Source organism: Chelonoidis abingdonii, chromosome 13, assembly GCF_003597395.2.
Source record: "Chelonoidis abingdonii isolate Lonesome George chromosome 13, CheloAbing_2.0, whole genome shotgun sequence".
Classification (NCBI taxonomy): domain Eukaryota; kingdom Metazoa; phylum Chordata; order Testudines; family Testudinidae; genus Chelonoidis; species Chelonoidis abingdonii.
The window spans coordinates 14,776,224-14,803,245 of record NC_133781.1 but is presented as its reverse complement, the minus strand read 5'-3'; the positions used below and the strand labels follow the sequence as shown (position 1 = coordinate 14,803,245).

The following is a 27,022-nucleotide window of genomic DNA, read 5'->3' as shown; positions in this document are numbered from 1 at the left end:
TTGGTCTTCACAACATCCTCTGACAGGGAGTTCCACAGGTTGACTGCGCTGTGTGAAGAAATACTTACATTGTAATACAGTACTTTACTTTCCCAAGAATTCTCACTTCAGTGCACATATGATACTTCCATAGCCATTAACAAGAGATACAAACACACAGCAAGATTAGACCCAACCCCTTTGGAATATCATTTGCAGAAATGCAAAGGTTTTGTAAAAGAAAGAAAAAGAAAAGAAAATGCAGCATTTTTGACCTTTAACTATTGAAATCCATAGATTTCAAACTCCCCACAGCAGGCTACATCTTCCTATAAAACATACCATGCCCTAGGAGAGGGATTAGCAGTAACTGCTGATCAGTTCACCTATAGCAGAGCAATGGGTCACCTCCAGGCAGGTTATTAGCCACACATCCAAGCTAAATTGATAGCATCATCTTTGTAGTGCATAGCCTGACCCTGCTGGTATTAGAGATTGAGATGCATCTTAAGCCATTAGCTCCTGATGCCCACAGTGCCATGTGCTACACAGAAACAACAAAGGGCAGCTCTCAGGCTACAGACGCAGTTCTGCAAGCTGCATTTTATCAAGCTAGTTATTGAAAAGTATTAAAAAAACAAGGAAAGGGGAGCACAGTGCCTGGAAGAGGATTAGTAAGGAAAAGGTCCCTAGGAAACTCAGAGAAGGATTGTTCTGCAGCTCTCATTCTGCCTGGAGAATGAGGTTTGTCCACCCAGAAGCAGTACCTAAAAAAATGCCTTAGTTCACCTCCAGCTCGCTAGAAAACTTCATCTCTTCATCACGGGCAAGGACCTAACCCCAGTGATCCCTGCATTCACCCACCTCCAGACAGCACTACAGAAATTCATAGTAGCTGAAGCTGAAGACACTACATAGGCTGCAGCTCATATGGAAGGTGGCTACCCATCTTCTCCATAGTTTCAGCCACTGTGATCATATCAGGCCCATGCTCACATCTCTCCATTGCCTCTCCACTCAGTGTCCAATGCCAGTTTAAACCTTTGCTTCTCATATTCAAAGCAATTAATGGACTAGGCCCAACTATATTAAAGACTAAATTTAGATCTATGAACTACGGTGACAGTTGCGCTCTTCTGGGACAAACCAGATCATAAAGCCCCAAGATCAAGTGCAGGATTTCAGGAGTCAAAGTATTCCCAGTCAAGGGGATCTGGCTATGGAACAAATTTCTGGAGGAGATTAGGCAAATCCAGTCTGACCATCTTTGGGAAATGCTGCAGCACCTCCCTCTGAAGAGGCCTTTCCACCCTAAGAATACCTAACATTGGCACCCCTTCTACTCAAAACCCCCAGCACACAAGACCCATACCTGAAGCAAAAATAACTTGTTAAAAAAAGTAAATTAATAATTTTAAAATAAAAAGGAACCCTGCCCCACATAGAGGTTTTACCCCAAAAATGGAGATGTGCCAGAGACTCCATGGAGTCCATTAGGAGCTTCTCTGTTGATACTGGTTTTATGTGCAAGGTGCCTAGATACTCTGGTGATGGATGCAATATAAAACCTTAAGATGAGCAGATGTCTGCCAACTACTGTGGGACATTTTCTTTAGTATAAATGTACTGTTGCTGCCCCAACATAAAGGGGTGCTCACACTTTTCTGCAGCTCCTCTGAATAGGGAGAAAAACTCATGGACTTCTCCTCTCCTGCTCGCCATGCCAGCTACCTCCCCACGCAGTCTTCACTCACAGTCCCTTTTGAATTCTTAAAGTTCTTAAGGGATGCTGAGTTTTGTTTTGTTTTTGATTTTTTAAAGAGTGCACTGGAAATTTTACCCTATAATGTTTGAGCTCCCCCCCTTAATTTAATTTAACTAGTTAAGTACAGTCTCCTTTTTCCTCTTCATTTCATCTCCCTTCCTCCCCACCCCCCTCCCCTATTCTGTTCCCCTCACTCCCCCCCCTCATGCTGTTCTAATTCCTAGTCAGCTTTTCCTTCACGCGTTTTATGTCTCTCCTGCATATTCCTCGCCTCTAGGACTCTGGTGTCGCTGTTGCCACCAGGCTACCTGGGTAGCTTTTGTTGCTTCTCTCTTTCTTACACAGCAGCAACCCTACTGGCTTGTATCTGTCTGAAGAAGCGCACACTGCTCCTTTTCACACCACACTGTGGCTGTCTAGCCTGAGTCATTCCTGCCTTTTGCCAGCAGGATGATTGTTGTAACTAACATGCAGCTGTTCTCCTTTCTCCATTCCCAGTGCATCTCCTACCAGCGAGTGCAGAATCTTGCCCATCTAGCATCTACATCTAACTATCCAGCACTCTCCTCAGCTCCCCCATGGGCACTTAAGCTTACCCACACATATGTTAAAAGAGGAAAAAAATGCACAAATCTGTCATTTAAAAGACATTATGCATCCGGGATGTGCCTGCAGCATCCTTTGGAGAAAGCCGGCGTGCTGCAAATGACATTACCTGGCTGGCGCAGTAATTATGAGCAGTATTTACAGCCTTGATACCATTTTAATGTTGTTTTGCATCTGCTATACTTTCACTTAGAGAATAAATGTAGTAGGGAACATCTGTTTTCTGTTGCAGTCTAACACAACGTTCCCAAGCCAGAGATGTCCCCAATGTTTCAGTGGGCTTTAATTATCTCAATCAGCATCGCAGGGCCATCTCCCTGCAGCAACAGGTACTAGTCCTAGCCCGGTTTTTCAAGCAGATGACATTGCCTAATGCTGTTCATTTTTATTTTGCTTATTACGATAACATGTGGAAGGAATAAAGAACTCCCAGTGCAGATGTCATCCCCACTTTGTACAAACAGGCAGTCATTATCGGGCGTGGGGAAGAGACATCAGAAAAAGGAGGGGAAAAAGTCACAGTCAAGGTCTTATCCCAATTGACAATAGAGAGAGCACGAGAGGGGAAGAAGGCTGCTTGCTAAAGACCAGGGAGCCCTCAGGGTTCTGTCAGCTTCACTTACAAATAAGATCTATACAGAAATCTGTCAAAGAAATTTGACCAAAAGTGGAGGAAGTTTAAAAGGTCTTCGTGTCACATTCCCAACTTTTATCTGAAAGTCACCAGCCCCTGAAGAAGTTAAAAAGAGTGTAGAGAAGGGCAGGAGGCATGGCATTCGAATTACCAGAGGGAAGAGGGTATCCTTGTGCCTCGTCCTGGGAGTCAAGAGGACTTCTCCTGACTCCTTCCCACACTCGCTGTGCAGCCTTGGGAAAGCTAACTAGATTTTCTGTGCCTCAGTCTCCTTCTTTAGTAAAATGGGAATAATGCTGCAAAACTTTCATTTCAGTTTGTACAAGGCTGGAGATCCTTGCCTGCCATAGAAGGGCAAACATATTTTATTACTGTCCTTCGTAGCAGTTTCTTATGGTCATGCAATTTTGTACATCCACCTCAAAACAAAGGCAATTCTAATATATCTGTATGGCAAAAACATTCTGATGAAGACACCTACCTGAAGTTGTACCCACAGAGTTTGTGTGGCTGCACTGTATGAGCAACACTCGGATTTGTACTCATAAAATGGGTAATTGCCTGTGCAAAATTGTGCCACTTGCCACACCCCCCAAGAGCAGTATTTAAAACAAAAATGAGCCACAAGCAATGTAGCCTTCAGTGGAACGATGGTAACCAAGATGTGGACAATGCTCCACCCAGTTTTCCATCCCAAGAGATGCAGGACCATCCTCTTTCTCGCCTGATTTTGGTTTGAAATGGGAGCAACAACTGGCCCTAGCCTAGGCAATTGTTGTGGCACAAGATCTCATTCCCTTCCCATTCAGTCTAATTGCTCCGAAGAAATGTACCATGCAATCAAACTGGAGCAAACAGGGACAATTAGGATTGTTTCCAAAGTTGCTTCCTGAAATCACCTTACAGTGTTCTGAACAGCAACACTGCTGCTCCCCCATCAGATTTTTCATGGAGATTTTTAATGAGTCCAAATTATCAGCACAAAGACACCTTCCCTCTCATCCCACCTCCTCCCCCGCAAATCCCACCAGTTTTCCAGTTGCATGAAAGGAAAGTGATTAATTCAATCATGTTCTGTATCATCATACTCCATAAAAGGCAGAGGTACAAAACAAGTACATTCTACATACTACAGACATCATGTGGATTCTAGAGAGATTATAGAACAGCATTGCACTAATTTTTCCTAAGGGATCACCAAAGCCTCTCTCTTCCCACCAAGTTTAAAGGGGGAGTGCTGTTGATTCTGTAACAGTTTGCTGTCTCACTATCACTATTCTTTACTGCTATTTAATCTGTGTACAAGGAGAACCCTCAAGACAGTGGCCAGAGGGGAGATGGGAATATTCTCTGTTTAGACACATCTTCTTTGTAGGTTTATTTAGTTTGTTACTGTTTACAAGTACCAAGCCAGCATTCTAAGAAAGCCTCAGACATGTTTAGCATTTGCCACAAGAGGGCTCCCTAAATGAAACTGCTAGAGGCAGTGTGGCATTTCTTCACCTAAACTAGACAGCCTGCTTTCTCCCTGCCCCTGGAGAGACCTCTCCACTGGCACATAAGGTGCAAATTATCTAAGGCTTAATAAATCTGAAGCCCGGGAGCAGGGCAGGGCTCCCACCAAAATCTCAGACCTGAGCTTCTCCATGTTGTGAGGACACTTGGATTTTGATCCAAATTTGTGGCCAGTCTTTTGTTTGAAGATTATTTTCTTTTGGCTCGTTTATCTATAGAATATGAACTGAAAATTTCATCCAGGGATCTCAGTGCTTTAGAAAGGAGGGGGAACTGAGGCACAGAGGAGGGAAGTTAGTTGCCCAAGGTCTCCCAGCAGGTCAGTGGCAAAGTCAAAAAAGAGCACGTGATCATGTATTTAAAGATTGTATTGTACAAGGGGCTGAATTTAGGTTACTTGGACAATCTTATTTCCTCCATTCCTAAACTTTTGAGTGTTTGACTTTACAACCTTAATGGTCTTTTAACGTAGTGTTTTGGATATAATCTATAGATAAAGTGCCAGTAGATGGTGCTCAAGAATATGTAGCATAGTTCCTGGGTATTGTAGGACCCATAAAACTTCTGGCTGTGTACTTCAGATGGCTTCCTTTATATCCACTATGAGCAACTGTCATGTTCTGGTCTGGAAATTCAGCATAAGGAGTGAGGAATCCAGCGGAGGCGCAGGCCATGCACCATGGCCCAGCGTCCTCTTCCCGCACAGCACCAGCTGGGCCCCCCCGTACAAGGTTTAGTCACAGGTACTTTTAGTAAAGGTCATGGACAGGTCATGGGCCGTAAATTTTTGTTTACTACCTGTCACCTGTCCATGACTTTTACTAAAAACACCATGACTAAAATGTAGCCTTAATTATAGAACATGATTCTTCTCTCCTTCATAGCATGATTACGCTGGTCTAACGCCACTGAACTTCAATCAACACAGAAATATAGGAATTGCCATACTGGTCCATCTAGACCAGTGTCCTGTCTTTAACCATTCCAGGAGCTTCAGTGGAAGACACAAGAAGTCCACGGTGGGCTAATGTGGAGTAATGTGCCTCTCATACTGGCCTCATCCTAAACCCCAATAGTTAAAAACTGGTTAAACTTCACATTTCAGTGCTTAAGATCCCTTCCAATACTTTTTTTTTTTTTTTTTTAACAATAACTATAACAACTCTGGATATTCTTATTATCCACATAAAGTGTCCAAACCTTCTTTGAATCTTTTAAGTTCTTTGCCTCAACATCATCTGGTGGCACTGAGGTCCACAGTTTGCTTTTTCACACAATGTGCAACTATTTCCTTTTATCAGTTTTGAATTTGCCATCTTTTAATTTCATTTAATGTCCCCTTGTTCTTGTTATGAGACAGAAAGAACAGAAGCTCCCGGATACCTCCTCTGTATCATTCATTTTTTTTTTAATATACTTGTGTCACATCCTCTCCTGTTGGTCTCCTTTCTAATCTAATCCCAATCTTTCCAATTTCCCTTCATAGAAGACTTTTTCCAGGCCCCTAATCATTCTTGTCACCCTCTTCGGAGTCCCCTCTAAGTCTGCACTCTCTCTTTTGAAATGGAGTGATTTGTACTTCACACAGTATTCCAGAGGAGGCTGATTTATATAATAGTATTATAATTTTTCCTTATTATTCTCCTTCCCACTCCTTATGCATGCCAGTATCATATTTGCATTTCAGACCACAGCCATACATGGAGCAGAAGTCTTCATTGAGCTGTCCACAGTGGTATCCAAGTCCCATTCTTGAGCTGATACAATTAAAATTTACAGCCCTGCGAGGCGTAGGCATAGTACAGCTTTTTCCCTCCAGTGTGTACATTTACTCCCAATTTACATTGATGAGAGTGAGAGGAGAATCAGGCCCTTGGAATGCAAAGTCACCTGTGCAAATCACAACATCCAGCAGCAAAAGTAGCGCTGGAGACCTGTGCATGGCAATCCGAGATAACGGGTCACCTTACCTGACTAGGAAGGACTACAGACTCTTCGATGCTGATCTTTCCACACAGTGCCATTCAGATTCATCCTCTCTGCAGGCCCTTGAAGTTCAGTGATGCCCCTGGGAGGAAAGAAAGGAGGGAGATGGTTTGGTTTGACAGGAAGGGAAAATGCAGCTAAAATTCTCACAAACTGCACTGACAGCTCTATCATGTGTGTGTCCAGTCACATGACTCCTTTCCCCACACAAGTCACTCTCTGTCTTTTGCTCATGAGCCCTGCCCATGAACAATTTTTCATCTATGCCCCAATTCTTCAAGATTCTTAACCATATCCCTAACACTAATCACATGAGTAATTAAAATGTCATCAGTGGCACTATTCATACATTTAAGACTAAGCATGTGCCTCAGTATTTTGCTGAATCAGGGCCCTCAACCCCTCTACTTCCACCTACGTTGCCATAGTAGAAATAAGGTTCCTGGCACTGGAGCCCACTCATCTCTCCTCATGTACTTAACCACTCACAAAAGCCAGTCGTTGGTCCATTGTCTGTTATCCCCTAAGTAGGACTCCGGGTGGAGAAACGTTCACTAGCATAAGACTCAGCTAGAGTCACTGTAAAAATGCCCGGCTTATCTGTTTTCATAGGAGAACAGCCCATTCTAATCTGGTTTTCTGTCCCAGGCGGTGGTGACTAGTGCCAGATGTTTCAGAGGATGGTGTACAACCCCCATAATATACCTCATTGTGCAACACTATATTACAGAGTGAAATTGATTCCTAAACCCAGCTAGTGATCAGCGTATGCCTTGGTGCATGAGAATTTGGTACTCCTAATAATTTTTCATCTCACTATTCTCTAACAGTAGGTGCTAAGTTTATTTGTACAAATGTCTAATCTTGTTTTTAACCCTTTCAAAGGTGTTTGGCTTTACAACCTCAATAAAACCCTGCAGCAGCAAGTTGCATGGATCAGGGCTGGTGCAACCATTTAGGTGACCCAGGCAGTCGCCTAGGGCGCTAGGATTTGGGGGGCACCATTTTCTTCGGCTGAGACTGTGGCGGCTGGATCTTCGGCCGCGCCGGTCGCTGCTACGGGGGGGCACCTCAGGGCGGGGGCTCGGGGATAGGGGAGGACGCAAGGTGGAAGTTTCGCCTAGGGCATGAAACATCCTTGCACCGGCCCTGGCATAGATTAATCATATGATGTGTAAAACTTTGTCTCTCTTCATATGTTTGTTGCCATTTACTTTCTACCTGCCCCTTTTGTTCTTATTTTATGGGCAAAGGCAAACAGGAATACCTGACTGGCACACTCCATACCATTCATTAGTTCATATAGCTTTACCATAGCTCCCTTTGTCCCTCCCCATCACAGGCATCTTAGGCTTTGACTCCTTCATCCCCTGAAATCTCTACACCCATTTCTTGTTTTGGCAGTCCTTTGGCCAATACTGGCTATTTTTACTAGACAGCCCCACGGGCTCAATCATGTTAGATATCTCAATGATTTTTCCCCATAATCTCAAGAGTGCAGGCAATTTTTAACCCCTTTCTAGAGTCTGCTAAAATGTACTTAAAAAGCAGCCTACCACTAGTTGGGAAAAGGACCAGCTGAAAAAAAATTAACCTCCAAATCAAACCAAATGAAACTTGTTGATATTCAAGAGTTTGGTTAACTTCATGTGTTTGGCAGAATTAGGGGAGCCGCTGTACTTTATGGCTTTGACCAGTGACACAAATACCCGGAGAAAGCCTGTCATTATGAAATTTCTAGCCCAATGAGGTTTGGCCAACACTACATACAGGCAAACAAACTTTCAGTTGTGCTTACACAGACGAAGCTGAGAAAATCCTATGAGGTTCCTTTCCTTTCCCTTTTATTTTAAGGCACAAAGCAACACACCAGCATTCCCAAAGGATTCCTTCATTTATCTCACAAACAGATGAGCTTCTTTCCTAGTGTCCATTGACAAGATAAAGATCTCGTACTCCCATGAACTTCAGACACAGGTGGTGAGCAGCAGATCTCAGTGCCCACAAAGTTTCCTCTCTCGAAATATCCGCCAATGGGCAATGAAAAATAAATCCATTGCCTCCAATTTGTGAAAGCCCTCAGTACAGTCTCTTCTGCAGAAACATCTTCTACATGCTGGGATGGGACTCAGGTGAACTGGATTCCGTGCCCAGTTTGCCACTGACTAGTTACATCACTGCTCTGTGCCTCAGTTTCCCCCAGCTGTCAGATAGGGATAACAACACATGCTCACCTTTTTAGAGGGCTGTTAGATCCTAGAATGAAAGGCAGTGGTCTAGGGATTTCTTCAGAAATTTAATTAAACTTTTTATAAAGATAAGCGAACACCCTCAGCAACAAACAAGTTCCCCCTTTCACATAAACTCAAACCTCAGAGCAAGAAGTCTAGGTTGAACCCTATAGAAAATAGTTAATTAATATCTCTTGCTGAGGCCTAATTCTCTTTTCAACATGTGGCTGTCACTTTCTTGTCATCACAGCTGATTTACAACGGGGTTTAATTAAATCCTCTGAATATTATTCACCATTCTCTGAAGACACCACCAAAGCGGCCAAGGGTATTTAAAATGTCACCTGCTGAGATGTATCATCTCCTCCTAAATAAATATGACAGTGATCAAACTTTGGCTAATTACAGTGATTTTGTTATTTGTTTGTATGTTTTAATATTTAATTGCTTTCGTGTTCATCCAATTACAAAGCAACAGCAAATAGAAATTAACTTTTTATCAGCATGTTCCCAGCCCAGCTAATCAGCCCTTCAAAGGCCAGGCACAATCAGAGGCCATCCAACCTGAGAGAACTTTACAATATATTCTTGAGGGAATGGACCATTCTATTCAATTAAGGGCGAATTGTGTTCTTCAGTATGTCCCCAGCTCCCACCCAGGCTTCCTTTATGTGACCTTTCTTGGACCTGTTGTAGTGTCTATGCAGTATGACTGCAAATTGTGCATTTGTTCATGCAGGGCTTTTAACCGCATGTTGCTACTGTGCAAGTGTCCAAGGCAACTACACTTTATGTGTATCAGTACAAAATAGTTTACACTGGATAACTTACTATTTGTAAGTCAGTAGCACTTAGGGGCCCCACACTAGATTGTGCACATATAGGGCCTAGCACATAGCAAGAGGCAGTTCCTGCTCAAGAGAGCTTACAACCTACACAGACAAGATGTAAAAGAGAAGTGGTATTACCCTCATTTACAGATGGGACTCAAAGTGGAGAGAAGTGACTTGCCCAAGGTCACTAAGGCAGCCACGTAGAGTGAAGAACTGAACCCAGATCTCCTGCATTTCATGCCATTCTGCCCCTTCTTGACATATAATGAATAGTACACTTCTGATTACAGGACAGTTCCAGGGATAAACCCCATTCTCATTCACTCATAACTTTCTTCAAAATAAAATTGTCCCTTTGGACTGAAATTTTCCATCTTTCAACTCAGCTGCAAGGTGATCTTTCATATTATTGGAAGTCTGCTGAAAACTTCTCAACCGTTCTTACTACACATGATGCTATAGACCAGTCAACCTAACTTCAAAATCTAGACAGATACAGGAGCAAATTCTTAAACAATCAGTTTATAAGCACCTGAAGGATAATAGGGTTATAAGGAATAGTCAGCATGGATCGGTCAAGAACAAATCATGCCAAACCAACCTAATTTCCTTCTTTGATAGGATTACTGACCTAGTAGATGGGAGGAAACAGTACACGTGTTATACCTTGATTTTGGTAAGGCTTTTGGCACAGTTCCGCATGCCATACTCATATACAAACGAGGGAAATGTGGTCTAGATGAATTTATTATAAGGTAGGTTATAAGTTATAAATGGTTTGCTGTCCAACTGAGAGGCTGTATTTAGTGTGGTCTGTGTGGGTCGATCCCAAGTCTCATACTATTCAATATTTTCATTAATGACTTGGATAATGGAGTAGAGAGTATGCTCATAAAATCTGTAGATGAGGCCAAACTGGGAGGTGTTGCAAGCACTTGGAGGTCAGGTTTAAAATTCAAAATTATCTTAACAAATTGGTCTGAATTCAACAACATGAAATTCAGTAGCGACAAGTGCAAAGTACTTCACTTAGAAAGGAAAAATCAAAAGCACAACTACAAAATTGGGACTAACTGGCTAGGGAATAACTGCTGAAAAGGATCTGGGCATTATAGTGGACCACATACTGAATATGATACAGCTGCAAAAAAGGCTAATTTGATTCTGGGGTGCATTTACAAGAGTGTCGTCTGTAAGACACAGGAGGTAACTGTCCCTCTTTACTTGCCCAGGTGAGGCCCCAGCTGGAGTACTGTGTCTAGTTCTGGGCACCACAATTTAGAAAGGATACAGACAAATTGGAAAGAGTTCAGAGGAAAGCAACAAAACTGGCAAAAAGTTTAGAAAACTTGACCTATGGGGAAAGGTGGGGAAAAAAAAAAAAAAAAAAGCAACCTGGGCATGTTTAGTCTTGAGAAAAAAGAGTGAGCGGCAACAAAATCACAGTCTTCCAATAGGTTAAGGGCTGTTATAAAGAGGCTGGTGAGCTATTGTTTTCCATGTGCAATGAAGGTAGGACAAAAAGTAATGGGCTTAATCAGCCTCAAGGGAGATTTAGGTTAGATATTAGGAAAAACTTTCTAACGAGAAGGGTAGTTAAGCTGTTAAATAGACTTCCAAGGGAGGTCATGGAGTCTTCATCATTGGAAGCTTTTAAAAATAAGTTGGAAAAAAATCACCTGTCAGGGATGGTCTAGGTCAGGGGTAGGCAACCTATGGCACGTGTGCCGAAGGTGGCACGTGAGCTGATTTTCACTGGCACTCACACTGCCCAGGTCCTGTCTACGCGGCTCTGTATTTTAATTTAATTTTAAATGAAGCTTCTTAAACATTTGAAAAATCTTATTTACTTTACGTACAACTATAAAAAGAGACCTTCTAAAAACATTAAAATGTATTACTGGCACGCAAAACCTTAAATTACAGTGAATAAATGAAGACTTGGCACACCACTTCTGAGGTCCCTTCCAGCCCTATATTTCTATGATTCTATGTTGGGAGGGGAAAGGGGAGAGAACTGACAACCACAGGCAGATGAAACAAGAGGTGAATTCTGAAACTTGAACTATGAGTAGGGTATCCTTTGCGGTACAGTCATGAACTAACATGTGGGGGTGGGGCGCGGATTCATTTTAAATTTGTCTAATTGATTAAAAAAATACTGTTGACTTTTCCTCCTGAAAAATTTCCCACGGTTACTTACACCAGTGGTAGCAGAAATGGTTGCAAATGCTAGTGGAGTAGTATTGTGGACACGTTTTTAACACTGGGTCAGGTAGACCCACTTCGATTAGGTTTAGATAACACAATGGTTTAAAATGCTGGCAGCTACTTGATATCTTGTTTACACTAGGGCTCCCACTGGTCCTAGCCACCTGTGAGGTCTGAACCGATTTCAGCAACAGTGAGAAATTTTTCAGAAAAAAAAAAAAAAAAAGGCTAGAGCAAACAAACACAGTATGAGCAAGAAAGTCAGTCTCCCCTCTGCAACAAGCTGGGAGCTGGATGGCAAGCAGTTTGTTTTTAAAGAGGTTGATGTGGAAAATGATTAATCCCAGTTGGTTTCTCTCTGCAAAGTTCCTAACCGCAGTAGGAGCCTACTGCAGAGAGAAAGTGATTCAGGATTAATCAAGGAACGGAGATAAGTAGCACTGATGCAAAAAAACAAAAAAATAAATAATAAAACATGGGTGGATGGATGGAACCAGGCAGCCATACACAACACTTTAAAGATAATTTATTTGTATTCTGTCTTCAGAATATTGTCCACTACTACTTCTTCCTAGCCTTGTAGGTATCACAAGGAAGGTCTGGAATTAGGGTCAGGAGCCTGTGAATGGAGCTGTGCCACAAGGTAAATCATGATCTTAAGAAATGGTCCACAAAGTAAACAAAATTTGCAAACTCTTGTTTTAAATTCAGACACATAATTACAAAGTCTAAATAAGCAAAATGAGCCAGTTATCACAAAGATTTCTCACAGAAAAACACATAAAATGTAAAAATCTTTCTGCCCTTTATACAGCAGTTGTAAAAAGTCTGACCTTTCATACAACCAGAGACAAAAAATAGAAAAGTACTTTAAAAATTCAAGATTATCCAAATGTGATCTAAAGTTTCTTGTAACATCTGTTACTTTGATATATTCCTACCAAAAAAAACTCCAAACAAGCAAACTTGGGACACATCCCCTTAACTCAGAAAAGCAGGAAACAAGTTACAATAACCATCTTCTCCCCCCTGCCTTAGCCACTGTCACAGAGAGAATCCACCCCAAACTCCCTAACTGCAAGAGCACAAGATAATACACAAGACACCTTCATCTGGCTGCACTATAACAGAAGACATTAACTCAGAGCTCATACTTACCTCATTTGTTTAGCAGTATGAGATCTAAGGATAAAAAGTGCTTTATAAAAGGCTAGGTATTATGATTAATTATTATACTTTAGTGCAGATGTATCACCAATATGTTAGAATTTTTTCCTCACTTCTTTCAGGCTTTACCAGTTCAGAAACTGACTCTGGACAATGGTGAAGTCCTATTTTAACCCCAGGAATTGTATATCTTTGTTAAAGCATGCTCATATGGCGGCCCACTTGAGGGATTTCTGTGTTTGAATTCCAGACAAAAGCACCTACATTGGTGTATGTAGCTTTAAAAACTGTGGTGGAACATGTAATGGAACCTTCAAGATCTGGAATATTCCACATGTCAGAGATCAAAAGATTTGTCAGTTGATAACATTGCAGCTGGAACTGGCCTGGAGCCCAAAAGCATGAGCGAACCTAGCAAGGTTGGATGTATCATGTAGAAGAAGATGATTTGGGTGGAAATTTTCTGACAGAACAATTTTTCTGTCAGAAAATGCCAATGAGTAAAAAGACTTTTGTGGAAACGTTGATTTAGACAAAAAATCATCCCCAGTAATTCCACGTAAGCTCTCTTGACACAATAACACTGTCCTTGGGGATGGTTTATTATAGAACATTGTTCAAATGGTCCAAAACATAAAACTCAAACACACACAGTTCGCTTCTCACTCCAGTGTAAACAGTCATTAAGCTCACTTGTGTTTCATCCATAACACTCCATATATCACACACCAGTGCCTTTGATGCTATCCGGATTCTGGCAGGCCTCCACTGTTCTCGTACCAGCCCTTCCTATTGGATCGTAATCCTACTCTTCCCAGTGGGAACCCCCACAGCCTGTTCGCTGGCAGATCATCTTTACCAAGGGAGCATCCCTCACGCCCCCTGGCCCTCTCATGGTTCCTCTGAGTCCAACCCTCCAGCCCCGGAGATGTCAGAAGATAAACTCTTCTGCTGGTCCACTGCTTTCAGCCTTCCCTGGCCCTTGGCTCTGGCTATCTCCCTCTGCAGCTTCTCCTGCCTTTAGCCCTCTCCAGCCCTCTGTCCCTAGCTCTCAGGCTTGGGGATATTAGCCAACAAACCCACTTGCTGTTCTTCTACCTTCAGCTTTCTGCCAGGTCCCAAACATACAGTCTCTGGCAGCTCTCTCCTGCCCTGACTCCCTTTCAGGCAACTCTGATTCACTAGGCCTCTCCCTGCCTCTGATTCTCCCGAGTCCTTTATAGACTCCAACATCTCCCCTACCCTCTTAATTAGCCAGATGGACAGGAGCACCTGTTCTGGCAGAGAGGAGATGGACCTACTTTATTTACAGGGGCCAGCCACCCTGTAACTAGGGAGTGTAGCAAAATAAAATAAAATGCCTAACTATGGTTGGAAAAAGAGAGACATTTGCAGTCCTGAACGGCTTAGAATTTCCCTCAAGAGCCAGGTGATTTGGACTCTGATGACTTGATCAAAGTGTTTGAAAAGTGCTATGTTCTCCCCCCAAAATTCCTTAGCTAAGAGAGCAAAATTTCACTTAAGAAACCAACATGAAGGAGAAAATGTAACCAACTTCTTGACCAATCCTAAAAAGCTGCCCACTACGTGTCATTTTGGTAGCCATCCATGAGAAGACCTTGAGAATCACACTTTAAGAAAGATGTGAACAAATGGGAGAGAATCCAGAAGAGAACACCACAAATTATTACAGGTCAGGTTTTCTAAACCTCTTGAGGAAAGATTGAAAGAATTGACTTATTTAGTCTAGAGAAGAGAAGGCTGAAGGGGGACATAACAGTCTTCAAATATGTAAAACATTGTTATAAAGAGAATATGTGGAATGTGATTCTATTTGTACCATATGCTTCCCACTTACATTGTTTAACTGGTGGTCAGACTATGGAGAGAAAAAGTTCTGTACTTAAATTCCGACTGAGCAGCTGGATGGTTCAGCAAAAGCAATCAGCAGGAAAATAGTTAGAAATAGTGACATTCAATGTGCCATTAGGTTTCGGACGTAACCCCCCATTCTTCTCAGATCACAACTCCCCGAGCTATTCAGGCTGTCTGCTAGCGGGCTGAAAAGAGTACCCAGCATAACTTCACCATCAGAAGAGATGGAAACTTTTAATGAAAGCTCAATTTTTGAAGGCCTAAATTATGCCTGTATGATGTATCATGGAAAACCTGTTGAGATCTGCTTTGTAGGAAAGGTGCTACCCAAAGTATGGGCCAGGTCCTGGGAGGTCTAAGCAACCTCAGCTTCTGTTGAACAGAATCCAAGTTCAGAAGAATAATCAGCATCGTGAGGTACCAGGCCTTGAAGCACCGTGACTTTGATGCTTATTCATAATCAAAAGCTTATTGGCAAAACATCAATCCAAGATGCAGAACAGGTGGGATTGTCTTCCAACAAAAAAATCAAAGCAAGAGGTTCGCATGCAAGCATCACATTTGCAATTCTGATTGTCTAATAGGAAATGTTTCCTAACGGAGGGAGGGGCAGGAAGGAAATATATTACAGCAACATTATTTTGTTACACTAATTACCAATAATGGCACATACTAAGATACCAACCACAGTCAATTCATTTTAAAAGCTATATAATAATGTTTAGGATAAGGAATTAATTTTTACAACTACTGAAGCAAATTTACTTGTACAGTAATGCAGTACAGTAATACAGATTTATTACAAATTACATTTCCTAACTCAAGTGGTTGACTTGAAGAGGCTCGGCACGATACAAAGGAAGGCACGCTGTGGTAAACTGGGGATCTTCAGCAATGCACAGACGCACTCCCCCCAGGAATGGGAGGTATTCAGGGTGCTGTTAACCCTTTCCTAGCCACCATGCCCCACTCAGCAGAATACCAATTCTCTTACATTTCAGTGGCAAGCAGAAAATGTACATCCCTAAGATCACCCATTTCATCTGGCTAGCTATAGGAACAAAAGCATGGACTCTCAATCTAGGGGTTGTAAATACGTGTCACGGGGTTGCAGTCTCCCTGCTCTTCCAATAGGCTAGATAGGATAGAGGATCCCAGTATGGAAAAGGTAATGGGAATGGGGTCTCAGGATGGAGCAGGTTGAGATTAAGATCCACTGCTCTGAAACCTAAATATATCAAAGGGTTAAAAAACCCTCAGATTAGATACATCTGTATCTATGTATTTGGCTCCATTTCCAGTCCAAATGTCCCATGTGGCATGCCTCTTTCAGATGAGCAACAGATTATGACCATGGAAGTGACAGTGCACCTGTTTTGCGTTAGCACCCAAATGCAGGTTGTATATGCCCACCTTTACTGTCAGAGTCAGTTGCGGAGTATGAAAGTGGGCACACAAAAAAACAGGTCAGGACCAGCCATGTATGGCCCTTTGTAACTTGATTGGTCAGTTTAGTCACATGGGGGAAGAGGTTTTTTTTTTAAAAAAGACAAAAAATTCAAAACTAGAATTTTTCCATTTAAAAAATATATGTCCATAGAAAATTCAGAAAGCACAAACCTGGAGTTAAACAAAAGACACCTGTGAATTTGCAGCCGTTTCTGTAGAATTTCATGCAGGTTTTTGTTTTAAACTGCTCTACTGTAAACACAGAGGTGAAAATTCTGTCCTCAGAAAGTCAAGTCCAGATTCACTGGAATCAACAAGATTGATATACGCATAACCAAAGGCAGAGCAAAGCCAGAAAATAGTCAGTTGCTATGTAGAACTCCAAGGGTACAAAATCCACTATCATAAATGGTGAATAGTTTGGTAAAGTACAGACCATCACAAACCTTTCCCCAAGATTCAAACCAAATCCAAATGTACCCTTTTGTTGACTATCAAAATGATCAGATTCCTTTTGCTTTCTTCTCTCTCCACTTCCTGGTTCCAGCTAGGGCCCTGAAGTAAAAGCATCAGATTCCTGAGAAAGGCTAGTTGAGGTATTTTGCACCTGTACAGAAGCTGGTATGGTAGTCTGCCCATCTTCTGAAAAGGCTGATCTTGCAAGGCCCAAATATGCAGTCCCAAGCGATTTCATTGAACTTCTAATGGGCAGGTCAGGATTAAGAGGTGTAAGAGGTAGAGCAGAGGACTGGGAGTTGGAAGACTTGGGCTCAGCTACCTTGGTGACACGTATGGTATAAACATCAAGTGAGATATAACCAGCTCTTTCCCATATTTGCCACTGAGTTGCTGCATAGCCTTAACCCTTCAGGCCTTCCACTTTCCTATCTGTAAAATGGGAATAATACCCTCTGGTGAAAAAACTCTCAGATCCTCAGAAGAAAGGATCTGTATAAATACAAAATATAATGTGAATGATGCCTTCTCAGATTCTCTCTTCAGTAATCTGGATCCTTTCTTCACAGCTCTGTGACTTCAGTTTCATGGATTGGAGCTGAAGGCATTAGAGCTGGCCCAGAGCAAGCAGGACTGGCATGGAGAAGCTTTTAGACTGCAAACCCCATCAGGGAAACTGTGTTCACAGACAATGTTGGCTTCACATTTCCTTTTCTTTGTTCAAGTTGTACAAAAAGCTACTCACCCTTACAAGAAACTGTCCCAAAAGGCTTTTGGTGGAGTCACTGTTGAGAAAGTCCCGATGAAACGAAGGCAGCAACAGTTTCTACTGTCTCTGAAGGTCTCCACTTCGCTGCTGGGGGACAAATGTCAACATTACAAAACCCACCAACAGCGCTTTTGGTGGTGGTCTTCAGGTGACATGATAAGGAATGAATATGTCATATGTGGAGACTGAACTTTCTTTTCACTCTCGAGGTATTCCCTCTAGAGCAGGGCATCAGGGAGTGGTGTGGAGAGAGACTTGCCTTGCTACAGATTGTGAGGTATCTGTCGATAAGCAGCGAACTACTTCCAGAGACCCTATTTCCTGCTATCAAAAGGAGAGACAAGTATTCTGCAGCCTGGAGAACTGGGCCCCAGGGTTGTCAATCGGACATTTTTCATTATTAGTTTACCTTAAAAAATAAATCATGCAACTTTTTTTTAAATTTCCCTTTATTTTACCACACCTTAAATCCAATAACTTTCATGAGAATTGGCACTCACAGATCCCACTGTCTATACCCAGTCAGTTGAGAAAGGGAAACAGCTCTTGGGGAAACCTATCACAGGTGAGCAGAAATTTGTAAGGGTTTTTAAAAAGCCTTGCCTGTGACATCTGACCTTTTGTACATAGGCACCAAACAAACAGCTCCCTCACATACGAGGGAGACTACCAAGAAGGAATAGATCCAACAAGCTTTTTCTCTTCTGTGTTGTATTGGATGAGTTGCCAAGGGGCAGTTTTGCAAAGCACCCCCCTTGGTGCCAGCCACATGGCAAAGGCCACGTTATGAAGCGATCACTTGACAAAGCTCAGCCTGAGCCCCAGAAATACAAATTTCATTTACAGAATTTGACTAATTTTGTTTTTATTTCATTTTTAATCATTCCTATATGGAGACCCCTTTGAATTAAGTTTCATCCTGGGATCACAGTGCCTGGAGGGAGATTCAATAGCTTAGCCGTAAAGCCCTGAAAAAGGGAGGAGGGGGAGGGAGTGGTTTCTCATGCAAATACTGGAGAGACCGGGAACTCCCGCTGATGTTTTCCTAAGCTCCAGGATAAATGAGACTTTCTTAATACTTTCCCCATTGCAAATAAACAGACAGGGAGCCTCTGACATGTGACTTGTGCTGCCTTATTCATCACAGCATCCCAACTGCAGGTAACAGTTATTACAGCTAATTATTGGCAATTACTGCCATTGGGCTAGTAGGTGTGTTTCCCCAATAACTTCCAGCAACTAGCGAGGCTTTGAGAGAGACTTTACTGCCTCAGCCCAGCCAGCCATTCCCCCCCAAATGGCATCTCTGTTTCACACCATGGCATCATCACAGGACAACTGGAGGGATGGGCATGGGGGGAACAAAACCCAAACCCACAAACTTGTGGGGTTGCTGATAACACATTTTTTGCCTCCTGCGTATGGCATGTGGAGTGGGGAACCATTTCAGCTAGAACAATTCTCCCTTTCTCTCCTGAAAACCTTTACGCAATCAAGTCTAGCTTCCCACCCTCCCCGCCAGCCTCTCCCTTAAATGGATATAATTCAATTCAAACAAAAATGCAAGTGCAGTCCGTGCTTTTCCCACATAGAAAGTATACAGCAGTGGGCTGAGGAATGGACCCTTTGAGAAATTCATGCGCCAGCCTTCCCACTATTGTCATTTCATTCTGTCTTTGTAATTGTCTGATATTACATTGTTCCCTGCCGGAAGATTAATTAGCTAGTCTTACCCTCAAACATACCATCCCTCTGAAACCCTCCAGGAAGCTGGAGTGGTGCCAAGTCTCTCGTATTTGCTATTCTGGCTGGCAGCTGCTACTGTATCTAAGAAAGCCTCCTATTCTCCCTTAACAACAGTTGCTGTGCCAACTGACCCCTTTTTTTCCCTCCCCCTTCGCTCCTAAGTCCACCACCAAAGAGGTAGCTAAGTTTCATTGCCGCAGGCCGGGGATAAAGAGGGGAGGAAGGGGGAAAAAATACCGCCCCACACAAACCAACCCTATGATTGGCATAATTACTCACACTCATTAAGTATGGCTGCATTGCATATGCAAATCAAGCGAGTCAAGTGCACAGGGCGTGTCAGACTGCCGGAGCACCAATAATGCCTTTCAGATTCCTCAGTTCTGTCTAGCGTTGGGAAGAATGTGAGCGAGATGGCATCTCACAGGCTGGTGTGCCGAACTGACAGAAAACAGCCTTTGCATTTAAGCTAAAGACCTACAGCATTAACACCAAGATCCTTGAAAAGAGAGAGGGGGGAGGACGAGAGAGAGAGAAGAAAATGGGGGGGGAAATGGAGGTGGGTGTGTGTTCAGGGAACATCGCCAGCCATTTTGGATCTAAGGGAAACAGTGGGGCAGAGAGAGGGAGACACGCAAACCTGCCTTTCTATATTTCCGCATCCCCACACCCCTGCCCGTTTTCCCCCCCTCCCCAACGCGTTGCCCTCCATCGTAATCAGCGCTCACGACTTTTTATTTTGCAGCTGCCATTAGTGAAGACAAGGGCACTGTGCACGCTACAACTGCTTATTGTGTGCACTCTTGGCAAGGCTCCTGATCCACCGCTAAACATCTCGGCAAGCCAGGCAGTATATTTTCCGCTTTTGTTTTTCTCACCCCCCCTCACCAATTCTCCCTCGCCCTCTCTCTCCCATCTACCACCCCCTTTATTTATTTTATTTTAAATGTGGTGTCCAGACAATCTGAATTTCGCAGTCGCTGACCGTACAAAATGTTTAAAGGGGGACTGTTTTGTTTTAAGGAGAAAAGAGTCGTGAGTCTCTCTCCAAAGACAACGTGCAAATAAAAGACATACCCTTTTGCATTAGCGACTGGCATTCATGCCCATACTTACAAGCCTCTGCCCCCACCTCATTTGAATGCTCCCAAGGAATGGACTGCCGGCATACGTTGTTGTTTTGGGGTTGGTTTTTTTTCCTTTTCAAGCTTAAAGAAATTAGAAAAACCACATCCTTAAATTCCAATGCACTCTGTAAACCAATGGTAATTAACCAGCAGGAAATTACCTCACCAATTGGACGCCTTTGCAGAAGATCCTTGAGAAGTTATGCTAGCCTCTTAAAATTGCCACATTGGTTAAATTTTCTCTCTCTTTTTTGTTTTTTTGTTTTTTCCAGTTTGCTATTTTGCCAGAGACAAAAAATAAAAGTGCGGGCCCACTTGCCCTCCCCTCCCCTTCGCTGGATTTCCAGCTGTGGTCTCCTTCAGGGCAAAGGAAGTGACAATTTGCAATATAGGAGGTACTGCATATGAAAGCAGGTCATGTTTAAAAAAGAAAAAAGAATAGCAAGCCTGCAATACCAGTAGTAACAGCTATGAGCAAAAATGAATATACTGGACTCTTTATAGCCTGACACAGTTTTAGCTCTGGCATACCAGATACCTTGCCCATTTCTAATGTCAAAACCCAGAGACAGACTATATCTATGGAGGCTGCATCAGGCTATTTTGCTTCTTTTCCTCACCAGTCTCAACACTGAGTTTAAAGTTGGAAAGAAAGAGGGGGCTTTGTTACAACAGATTGTCCTGCCCCTCTATACATTCCCCATATCCAACCTCTCCCCAAAAAATCCAAAAGCAAAACCCGTGCACTGACTCTTAAGGGAAAGATGCTGCGGTGTTTGTTTGGAACGGGCTATACACTAGGGTGCACTAAAAATTTTTTGAACCATGTGATCCAAAGGCTGCAGGAAATGATCAGATATTATCATGGGGACTAATTAAGTTCCACCAATAGAACGGTGAAGCTGGAGTGTATTACTGTCCTCCTCTGTAGGGTCCCCCCCGCCTTCCCCTGCTATCCTGGTGTACTACAGGAACGTGAATTAAGCGCTGATGAATGCTGTATTAATTAATTACATGAAGATATTCGTGGGCAGGGGGTGAGGATGAAAAGTAGTGGGGGAATTTGCACTATGCAAATGACCTGGGGAGGGGCAGTTATAAATTTGTTTCCTATTGTTTTCTCACCAGAAGGTACAGGGTGGAAACAGTGCGTTAAGTTAGTGTGGCTAACCTGCAGGCACCAGGCACAGCATCAGTGAGACTGAAAGCCATCTGTTTTGTACCATGGAGATGAGCTGTGGGAATAGGATCTCTCAAAAACTAAAGCAAGAAAGCAAGGGGGCGGGGGGAGAGGAGAAAGAGGAGCTCGTAGAGCCCACAGCTCTGTGCCGCCATCTTCTTTCACTGAGAAGGATGGATATGAAATCAATTTCACAGATTTCGAAATGGCTGTTCAAAAGGGTTTTGCTCTTAGGAAGTTAATGGAATGAGCTCAAAGGAGCCAGCCAGTGTTGGGGAGAGTTGTAAGGTTTTGTTTTGCATATGCAGATTGTTTATTAAGCCAAAATATTAAACCATTACAAAGAAGAAGAATCAAAGGTCAGAGTATAACATCAATGTATATTCTCCACCCACCTGCTCACATGTCACTGATCAGAGGAACAGAAGAGTGACCTAATGGGTGGCTGGGACTTGAAGAGAAAAACATTTTTTGCTCAAATGTGAGTGAACGTATTGCTGAGGCTGAAATGCACTGGCCAGCAAAAGGCATGAGATGGACAAGTTCTATAAAAGCTCCCTGATGCACACAACCCTACCAGTGCGCACACAGACCCAAAATGCTACACCCAAAGCCATTCCAGTAGCCATCTCTCTGGATATTGTCAGTGATCTCCAAACCTGGCCTGCTACACCAACACTCTCCCCCCTCAGATTCTGCCAATGGACATCAACACTGAGCCAACTGCATCCCCTGCTAATCCAGTCCTAACCCCACCCTCTCAAATTGTTTGGAAGGAAGTTTTGAACCTGGGTCTCCAGAGGTGAAAGCTTGGCTTATTCACCCCACAGCACCACGATTCCATGCGGGCCTGTTGACCTGAGTTGTCCCTGTAGTCTTCGCAAGATCATACAGCCCACCTAGCTCATTTTGCCCCGCAGCTGGCACATCTCACCAGTCTTCTCCTCACTCTGCCTCTCAATCTCTTGTTCTCCCATGTTTAATTTCTCACCCGAGCACTATTTGTAATTACCCTAGAAATCTGGGTCATGTCTGACAACAGCTGTTGCCGCAGTCTTATACACGTTGACATGCTTGAGAAGTCCACTAGGGTACCTCACTGAGAGATCACCCTCAAATTGAAAGGAGAGCTAAGGTGATTTCCCTATCTCCAGAGGAGTGCCACACATCTGGATTACTCCTGCCAGAGTCAGCTGAACCCTCAAGGTTCACAATCTTTTCTCTCTCTCTCTATCCCCCCCCCCCCCCCCACCAAATATCATGACCGGCAAACAATGTGCTATGCAAAATACTTCATAGGTTTTTCAGAGACAATTCCAGATGGTGGCCCTTGTACTTCAAGTGCTCTTACCACCTTGCCTATGAAGTAGTGCTGGCATTTTAAACTAGAAAATAATTCTTCCCAGGCCATTCCCCTACCACACAAATCTCTCAAGTATCCCCAATTTTGAGGGTCCTCATTCATTTAAGTCCCAGAGTTAGCAAGGTCCCACATAAATTTGGCATCCCATCACTTTCATTGCTGAGGATTATTTACATCAGAATAAATGAACCATGGAAGAGCAGCTAGAGAATCATTTATGCTGAAGGAGGGAATCCCTCACTGTTTTAGGCTTTCTTAGTGAATAACTTGTGTCCCCTCATCCTGGGTTTCTGTCACACAGTGTGTTCCACATTTGGGCCTTGTCAAGTTGAAAGGTATGTGGTTTCTGCAGCACCCTCATAAACATTTATCAGGGCTTGTGTACATAGAAACTTATCGTGGCAAGCCAAGGTGTAAATCTACAGCAGTCAAAGCACACTAGGGACGTTTTTCATGCATGGTAGTAGGGTCCACATGACTAGTTAATGTGTGGTTAGCTAGTGAGCTGTAGGTTGACAATCTGGTTTGCTGAGCACTAAGTCTCTGGGTAGACAAGCCCTCAGATGGCAAGGCAGAGGGTGGAGGATGACAGGGGATGGACACGTTGCGGGAATCCCTGTTTAAATATTGGCAGCTCATCCCTGGCTTTACTCTCCGCACTATTTTCCTAAACAGGTCTCTTTCTTCGTCACACCTTACCAATACCAGCTTCTCATTTCAATAGTGTTCATGCCTCCAGTGCTGTTCCTAAATATTGTGTTTCTCCTCTTCAACCTCTACTCCCCAGAATGCTATCCTCCTCCTCCTCCTCCATGCCATAATTTAAAAGCTGTCTTTAAACCTCTTTCTTCTCTGTTGCACTGAAATTGCACCCTCATTCTCCCTCTTTAGCAAAGCACTGTAGTTGTGGCTAGCAGTTGTGGCTTTGTCTGTTGCTATTGCTCACGATGTGCTAGTTTTCACACTGAGTTTCCTCTCTAACACTTGCTATTCAGGTGTTATATAAACAACATCATTTAATGTCTAGTTCTTCAACATATTTTAAGTTTTTTTATTAAATATACTTACATTAAAAATAAAAATGCCATCCTGTCTGAGTGATTGTCCTCGTTATTGGACCAATCCTGCTGTTAATTTTGGATTATATACCGGGACACAGAACAAAGAGAACTGCCAAGCCGCTTTGCAAACAATGGAGGCTTGCTTTCTAAAGAGTCCTTGCAAGAGCTCTTATTATTAAAAGTTTTCCACTTCAAGGAGTGAAATGCGGTTAACGTCTCTAAAGCGATAATTCAGAAATAGAAGAGACCCAGAGATAGGCAAAGAAAGTTATTAGAAGCATGGGGAGGCTTCCAGAAAAGAGAAACTTCACCTTCCACTCCAAGTTCAAGGCGCACTTCCTCAACCTGCTTTCTCAAAGCCCTGCTCTACATGACAAACTTATGCTGGTATAACTACATTACTCAGGGGTGTGGAAAATCAGTTATACCGACCATAGGCACTGATTCTGTGGGTGCTCCGGGGCTGGAACACCCACAGGGAAAAAATGGTGGGTACTGAGTATCCACCAGCAGCCCCTGTATCAGCCCCTCCCTAGTGCCTCCCACCCACCAGCAGGCCCATGGATCAGCACCTTCCCCTCCCTCCCACCACCTCCCGCCCATCTGTTTTGCGGTGTGCAGGAGGCTGGGAGGAAGGATGAGGAACGAGGACACAGTGTGCTTGGGGGAGAGGGCGGAACTGGGCCGGGAGAGGCGGGGTGGGGGTGGAGTGGGAGCGGGAAGGGGTGGAGTGGGGGCAGGGTCTGGGGCAGAGCTGGGGGTCAAGCACCTCCTGACACTTTAGAAACTCAGCACCTGTAATACCGACCAAACTTCTGGTGTGGACAGCGCTAAGTTGATTGGAGGGCTTCTCACACTGACATAGCTACTGCCTCTCGAGGAGGTGGAGTACGTATACCAACAGGAGAAGCTCTCCCATTGGCGCAGGCAATGTCTTCACTAAGTGCTGCAGTGCCGTGACTGTAGAAAAGCCCTGACACACAGAGCAGCATGCATATTCTAAAAAAATCTAAAAACAACCCCTACCAAAAAACCCTCCAGTGCGCACACAGTTATCTCTTTGGGGGGAGGAGGAGGGAGAGAATGAACTGCATGTGACAGATATTAGTCATGTTGTTTAATTCACTACTGGAAGGCGCTCAGACATTACAGAGATGAGCACAGAATAAGAAAAGCCTATACAGAAGATTGAAATATGGGGCCTATTTTAGTTTACAGAGGAAACAAATTAAAGGTGATAGGAAAGAGGTACACAAAATAACGACTGGGGTGGGAGTGCCAGACCTACTTCTTTATTTACCCTCGCTCCTAATACACTGCTACCTCGATATAACGCCATCCGACATAACACAAATTTGGAAATAACATGGTAAAGCAGTGCTTGGGGGCGGGGAGGCAGGGGCTGTGCACTCCAGTGGATCAAAGCAAGTTCAATATAACACAGTTTCACCTATAACGCGGTAAGATTTTTTGGCTCCCAAGGACCACGTTATATCGAGGTAGAGGGGTATAAGAGCAATGGGCAGTCAATAAAAGTGAAAGCCAACAAATTAAAACTGTTAAAAAAAACAATGTATAATTACCCAGTGAAACTCGTTGCCACAAGATATTATTGAGGCCAAGAAATTAGGAGGAGTACAAAACCCAACTAGATTGTTCTATATAACAAAAACATCCACAGTTCAATTATTTTTAAACTTATCTAATGCAAGGGATACAAACAATCATATTTTACCCAGTAACTGACTGGGGTTAGGAAGAAACTTCTCCCCGTGGGCAGGTTATATGGGGTCCTTGCATCTTCTTCTGAAGCATCTTATACTGACAACAGTCAGAAAGAAAATACTTGACTTGAGGGACCACTGGTCTGATCCTTTATGGACATTCTTGTGGTCCTAGGACTTATGAAGAAAGATTAAAACTAAAGGAGTGTGGTCTAGTGGTTAGAGTAAAGTAGGAGCCTGGTTACCTTGGATCTATTCTTGTTTCTATCACAGATCACTTTCTCTCTCTTCCCTCAGTATCCTGGGCAGCAGAACAAGGATAATCCAACCCCAACCTCACAGCTGTGTTATGAGACATAAAGCACTTTGAGAGCCTTGGATTAAAGTCTCTATGTGCAAAATATTTTTTATTAAATATGAACAGCTTGACTAAATGACAGCAACTAAAGGGAATATGATCACAGTATATAAACACCAAGAAAACAAAAAAGCAGTTGGGGATAAGGTAATAAAGAGGTGCAATAAGAAGTGAAGGGAAAAACTAAAGTAGGAGGAAATTAAGGATGAATATCAAAAAAAAAATAGGTAAGTCCCCTTGCTTAGATCTTAAAATTGGACTGGACACGCCTCTATACAGCGTGCTGTGCTAAGACGTGAAGAGGAAAAATTCTGCATTAGTCGGGGGATGGAGCAAATAAGTCTTTTCTATCTCCAATTTGCGGGATTCTGTGAAATTGTTTAGACACTATTAATAACCTAGTATGTCCATTGCCAGGGTAGCCCATTTCTCCACAGCTTGTGGGGGCAGCTTAAATGTAATCCTGTGTCTAAACGAGGAAAACGCCACACTTCCAGGATAAGCAAGAGTCCAAAGCATACAGTGGCTCCAACGGATGCTCTTTGTCCTCTCCAGGCCACAGCTCCTCCCAAATCCACCTTCTCTTGGAAGCCCTGCCAATGGGCCCTGAACTAGGAAGCCAATGCTCAATATATACCTTTTGGCTCCCTTTGTCTGTGACCTTTTCCTTCTCTCTGTCCTTTAATTCTCATCTGAGATTTGGCTACTTCTGTCCCTTCAGCATAAAACCAACTGTTTGAGGTACCTCAAAACCCGTCCCCCAACATCTCTATCCACCTCAGGCATCTCTACCAAAGTCCATAAGAACTTCTTCCTCCCTGGGGTTCCTGACCCTTTAGTCCCTCTGCCTCTTAGGCCTCCTCCCAGCCAGTTTGGAGTAGTTGTTATTATTGGGTTAGGGTAGAGGAGGCTCCATTTTGGAAGGTGGGCCTCTGGTCAACAGGGTACAATCAACACCAGGCCGTAGCTGCCAGTACTGCCCACCCC

General features: G+C 43.3%; 1 protein-coding gene across 6 annotated transcripts in view; it reads right to left on the bottom strand.

Annotated features, from left to right (window-relative positions):
- Positions 1 to 6,567, bottom strand: part of TNRC6C (trinucleotide repeat containing adaptor 6C) — a 590,484-nt gene extending 583,917 nt beyond the window's left edge. For 4 of the 6 annotated variants that reach the window (XM_075071765.1, XM_075071766.1, XM_075071767.1 and 1 more), the window contains exon 1: positions 6,470 to 6,567. In XM_075071765.1, coding sequence (XP_074927866.1) covers positions 6,470 to 6,523 — 54 coding nt within the window. In that variant the 5' untranslated portion in view covers positions 6,524 to 6,567. The remainder of the gene's footprint in view (positions 1 to 6,469) is intronic. The other 2 variants (XM_075071769.1, XM_075071770.1) reach the window with 1 other exon arrangement.
- Between the last annotated feature and the right edge of the window lie 20,455 nt (positions 6,568 to 27,022).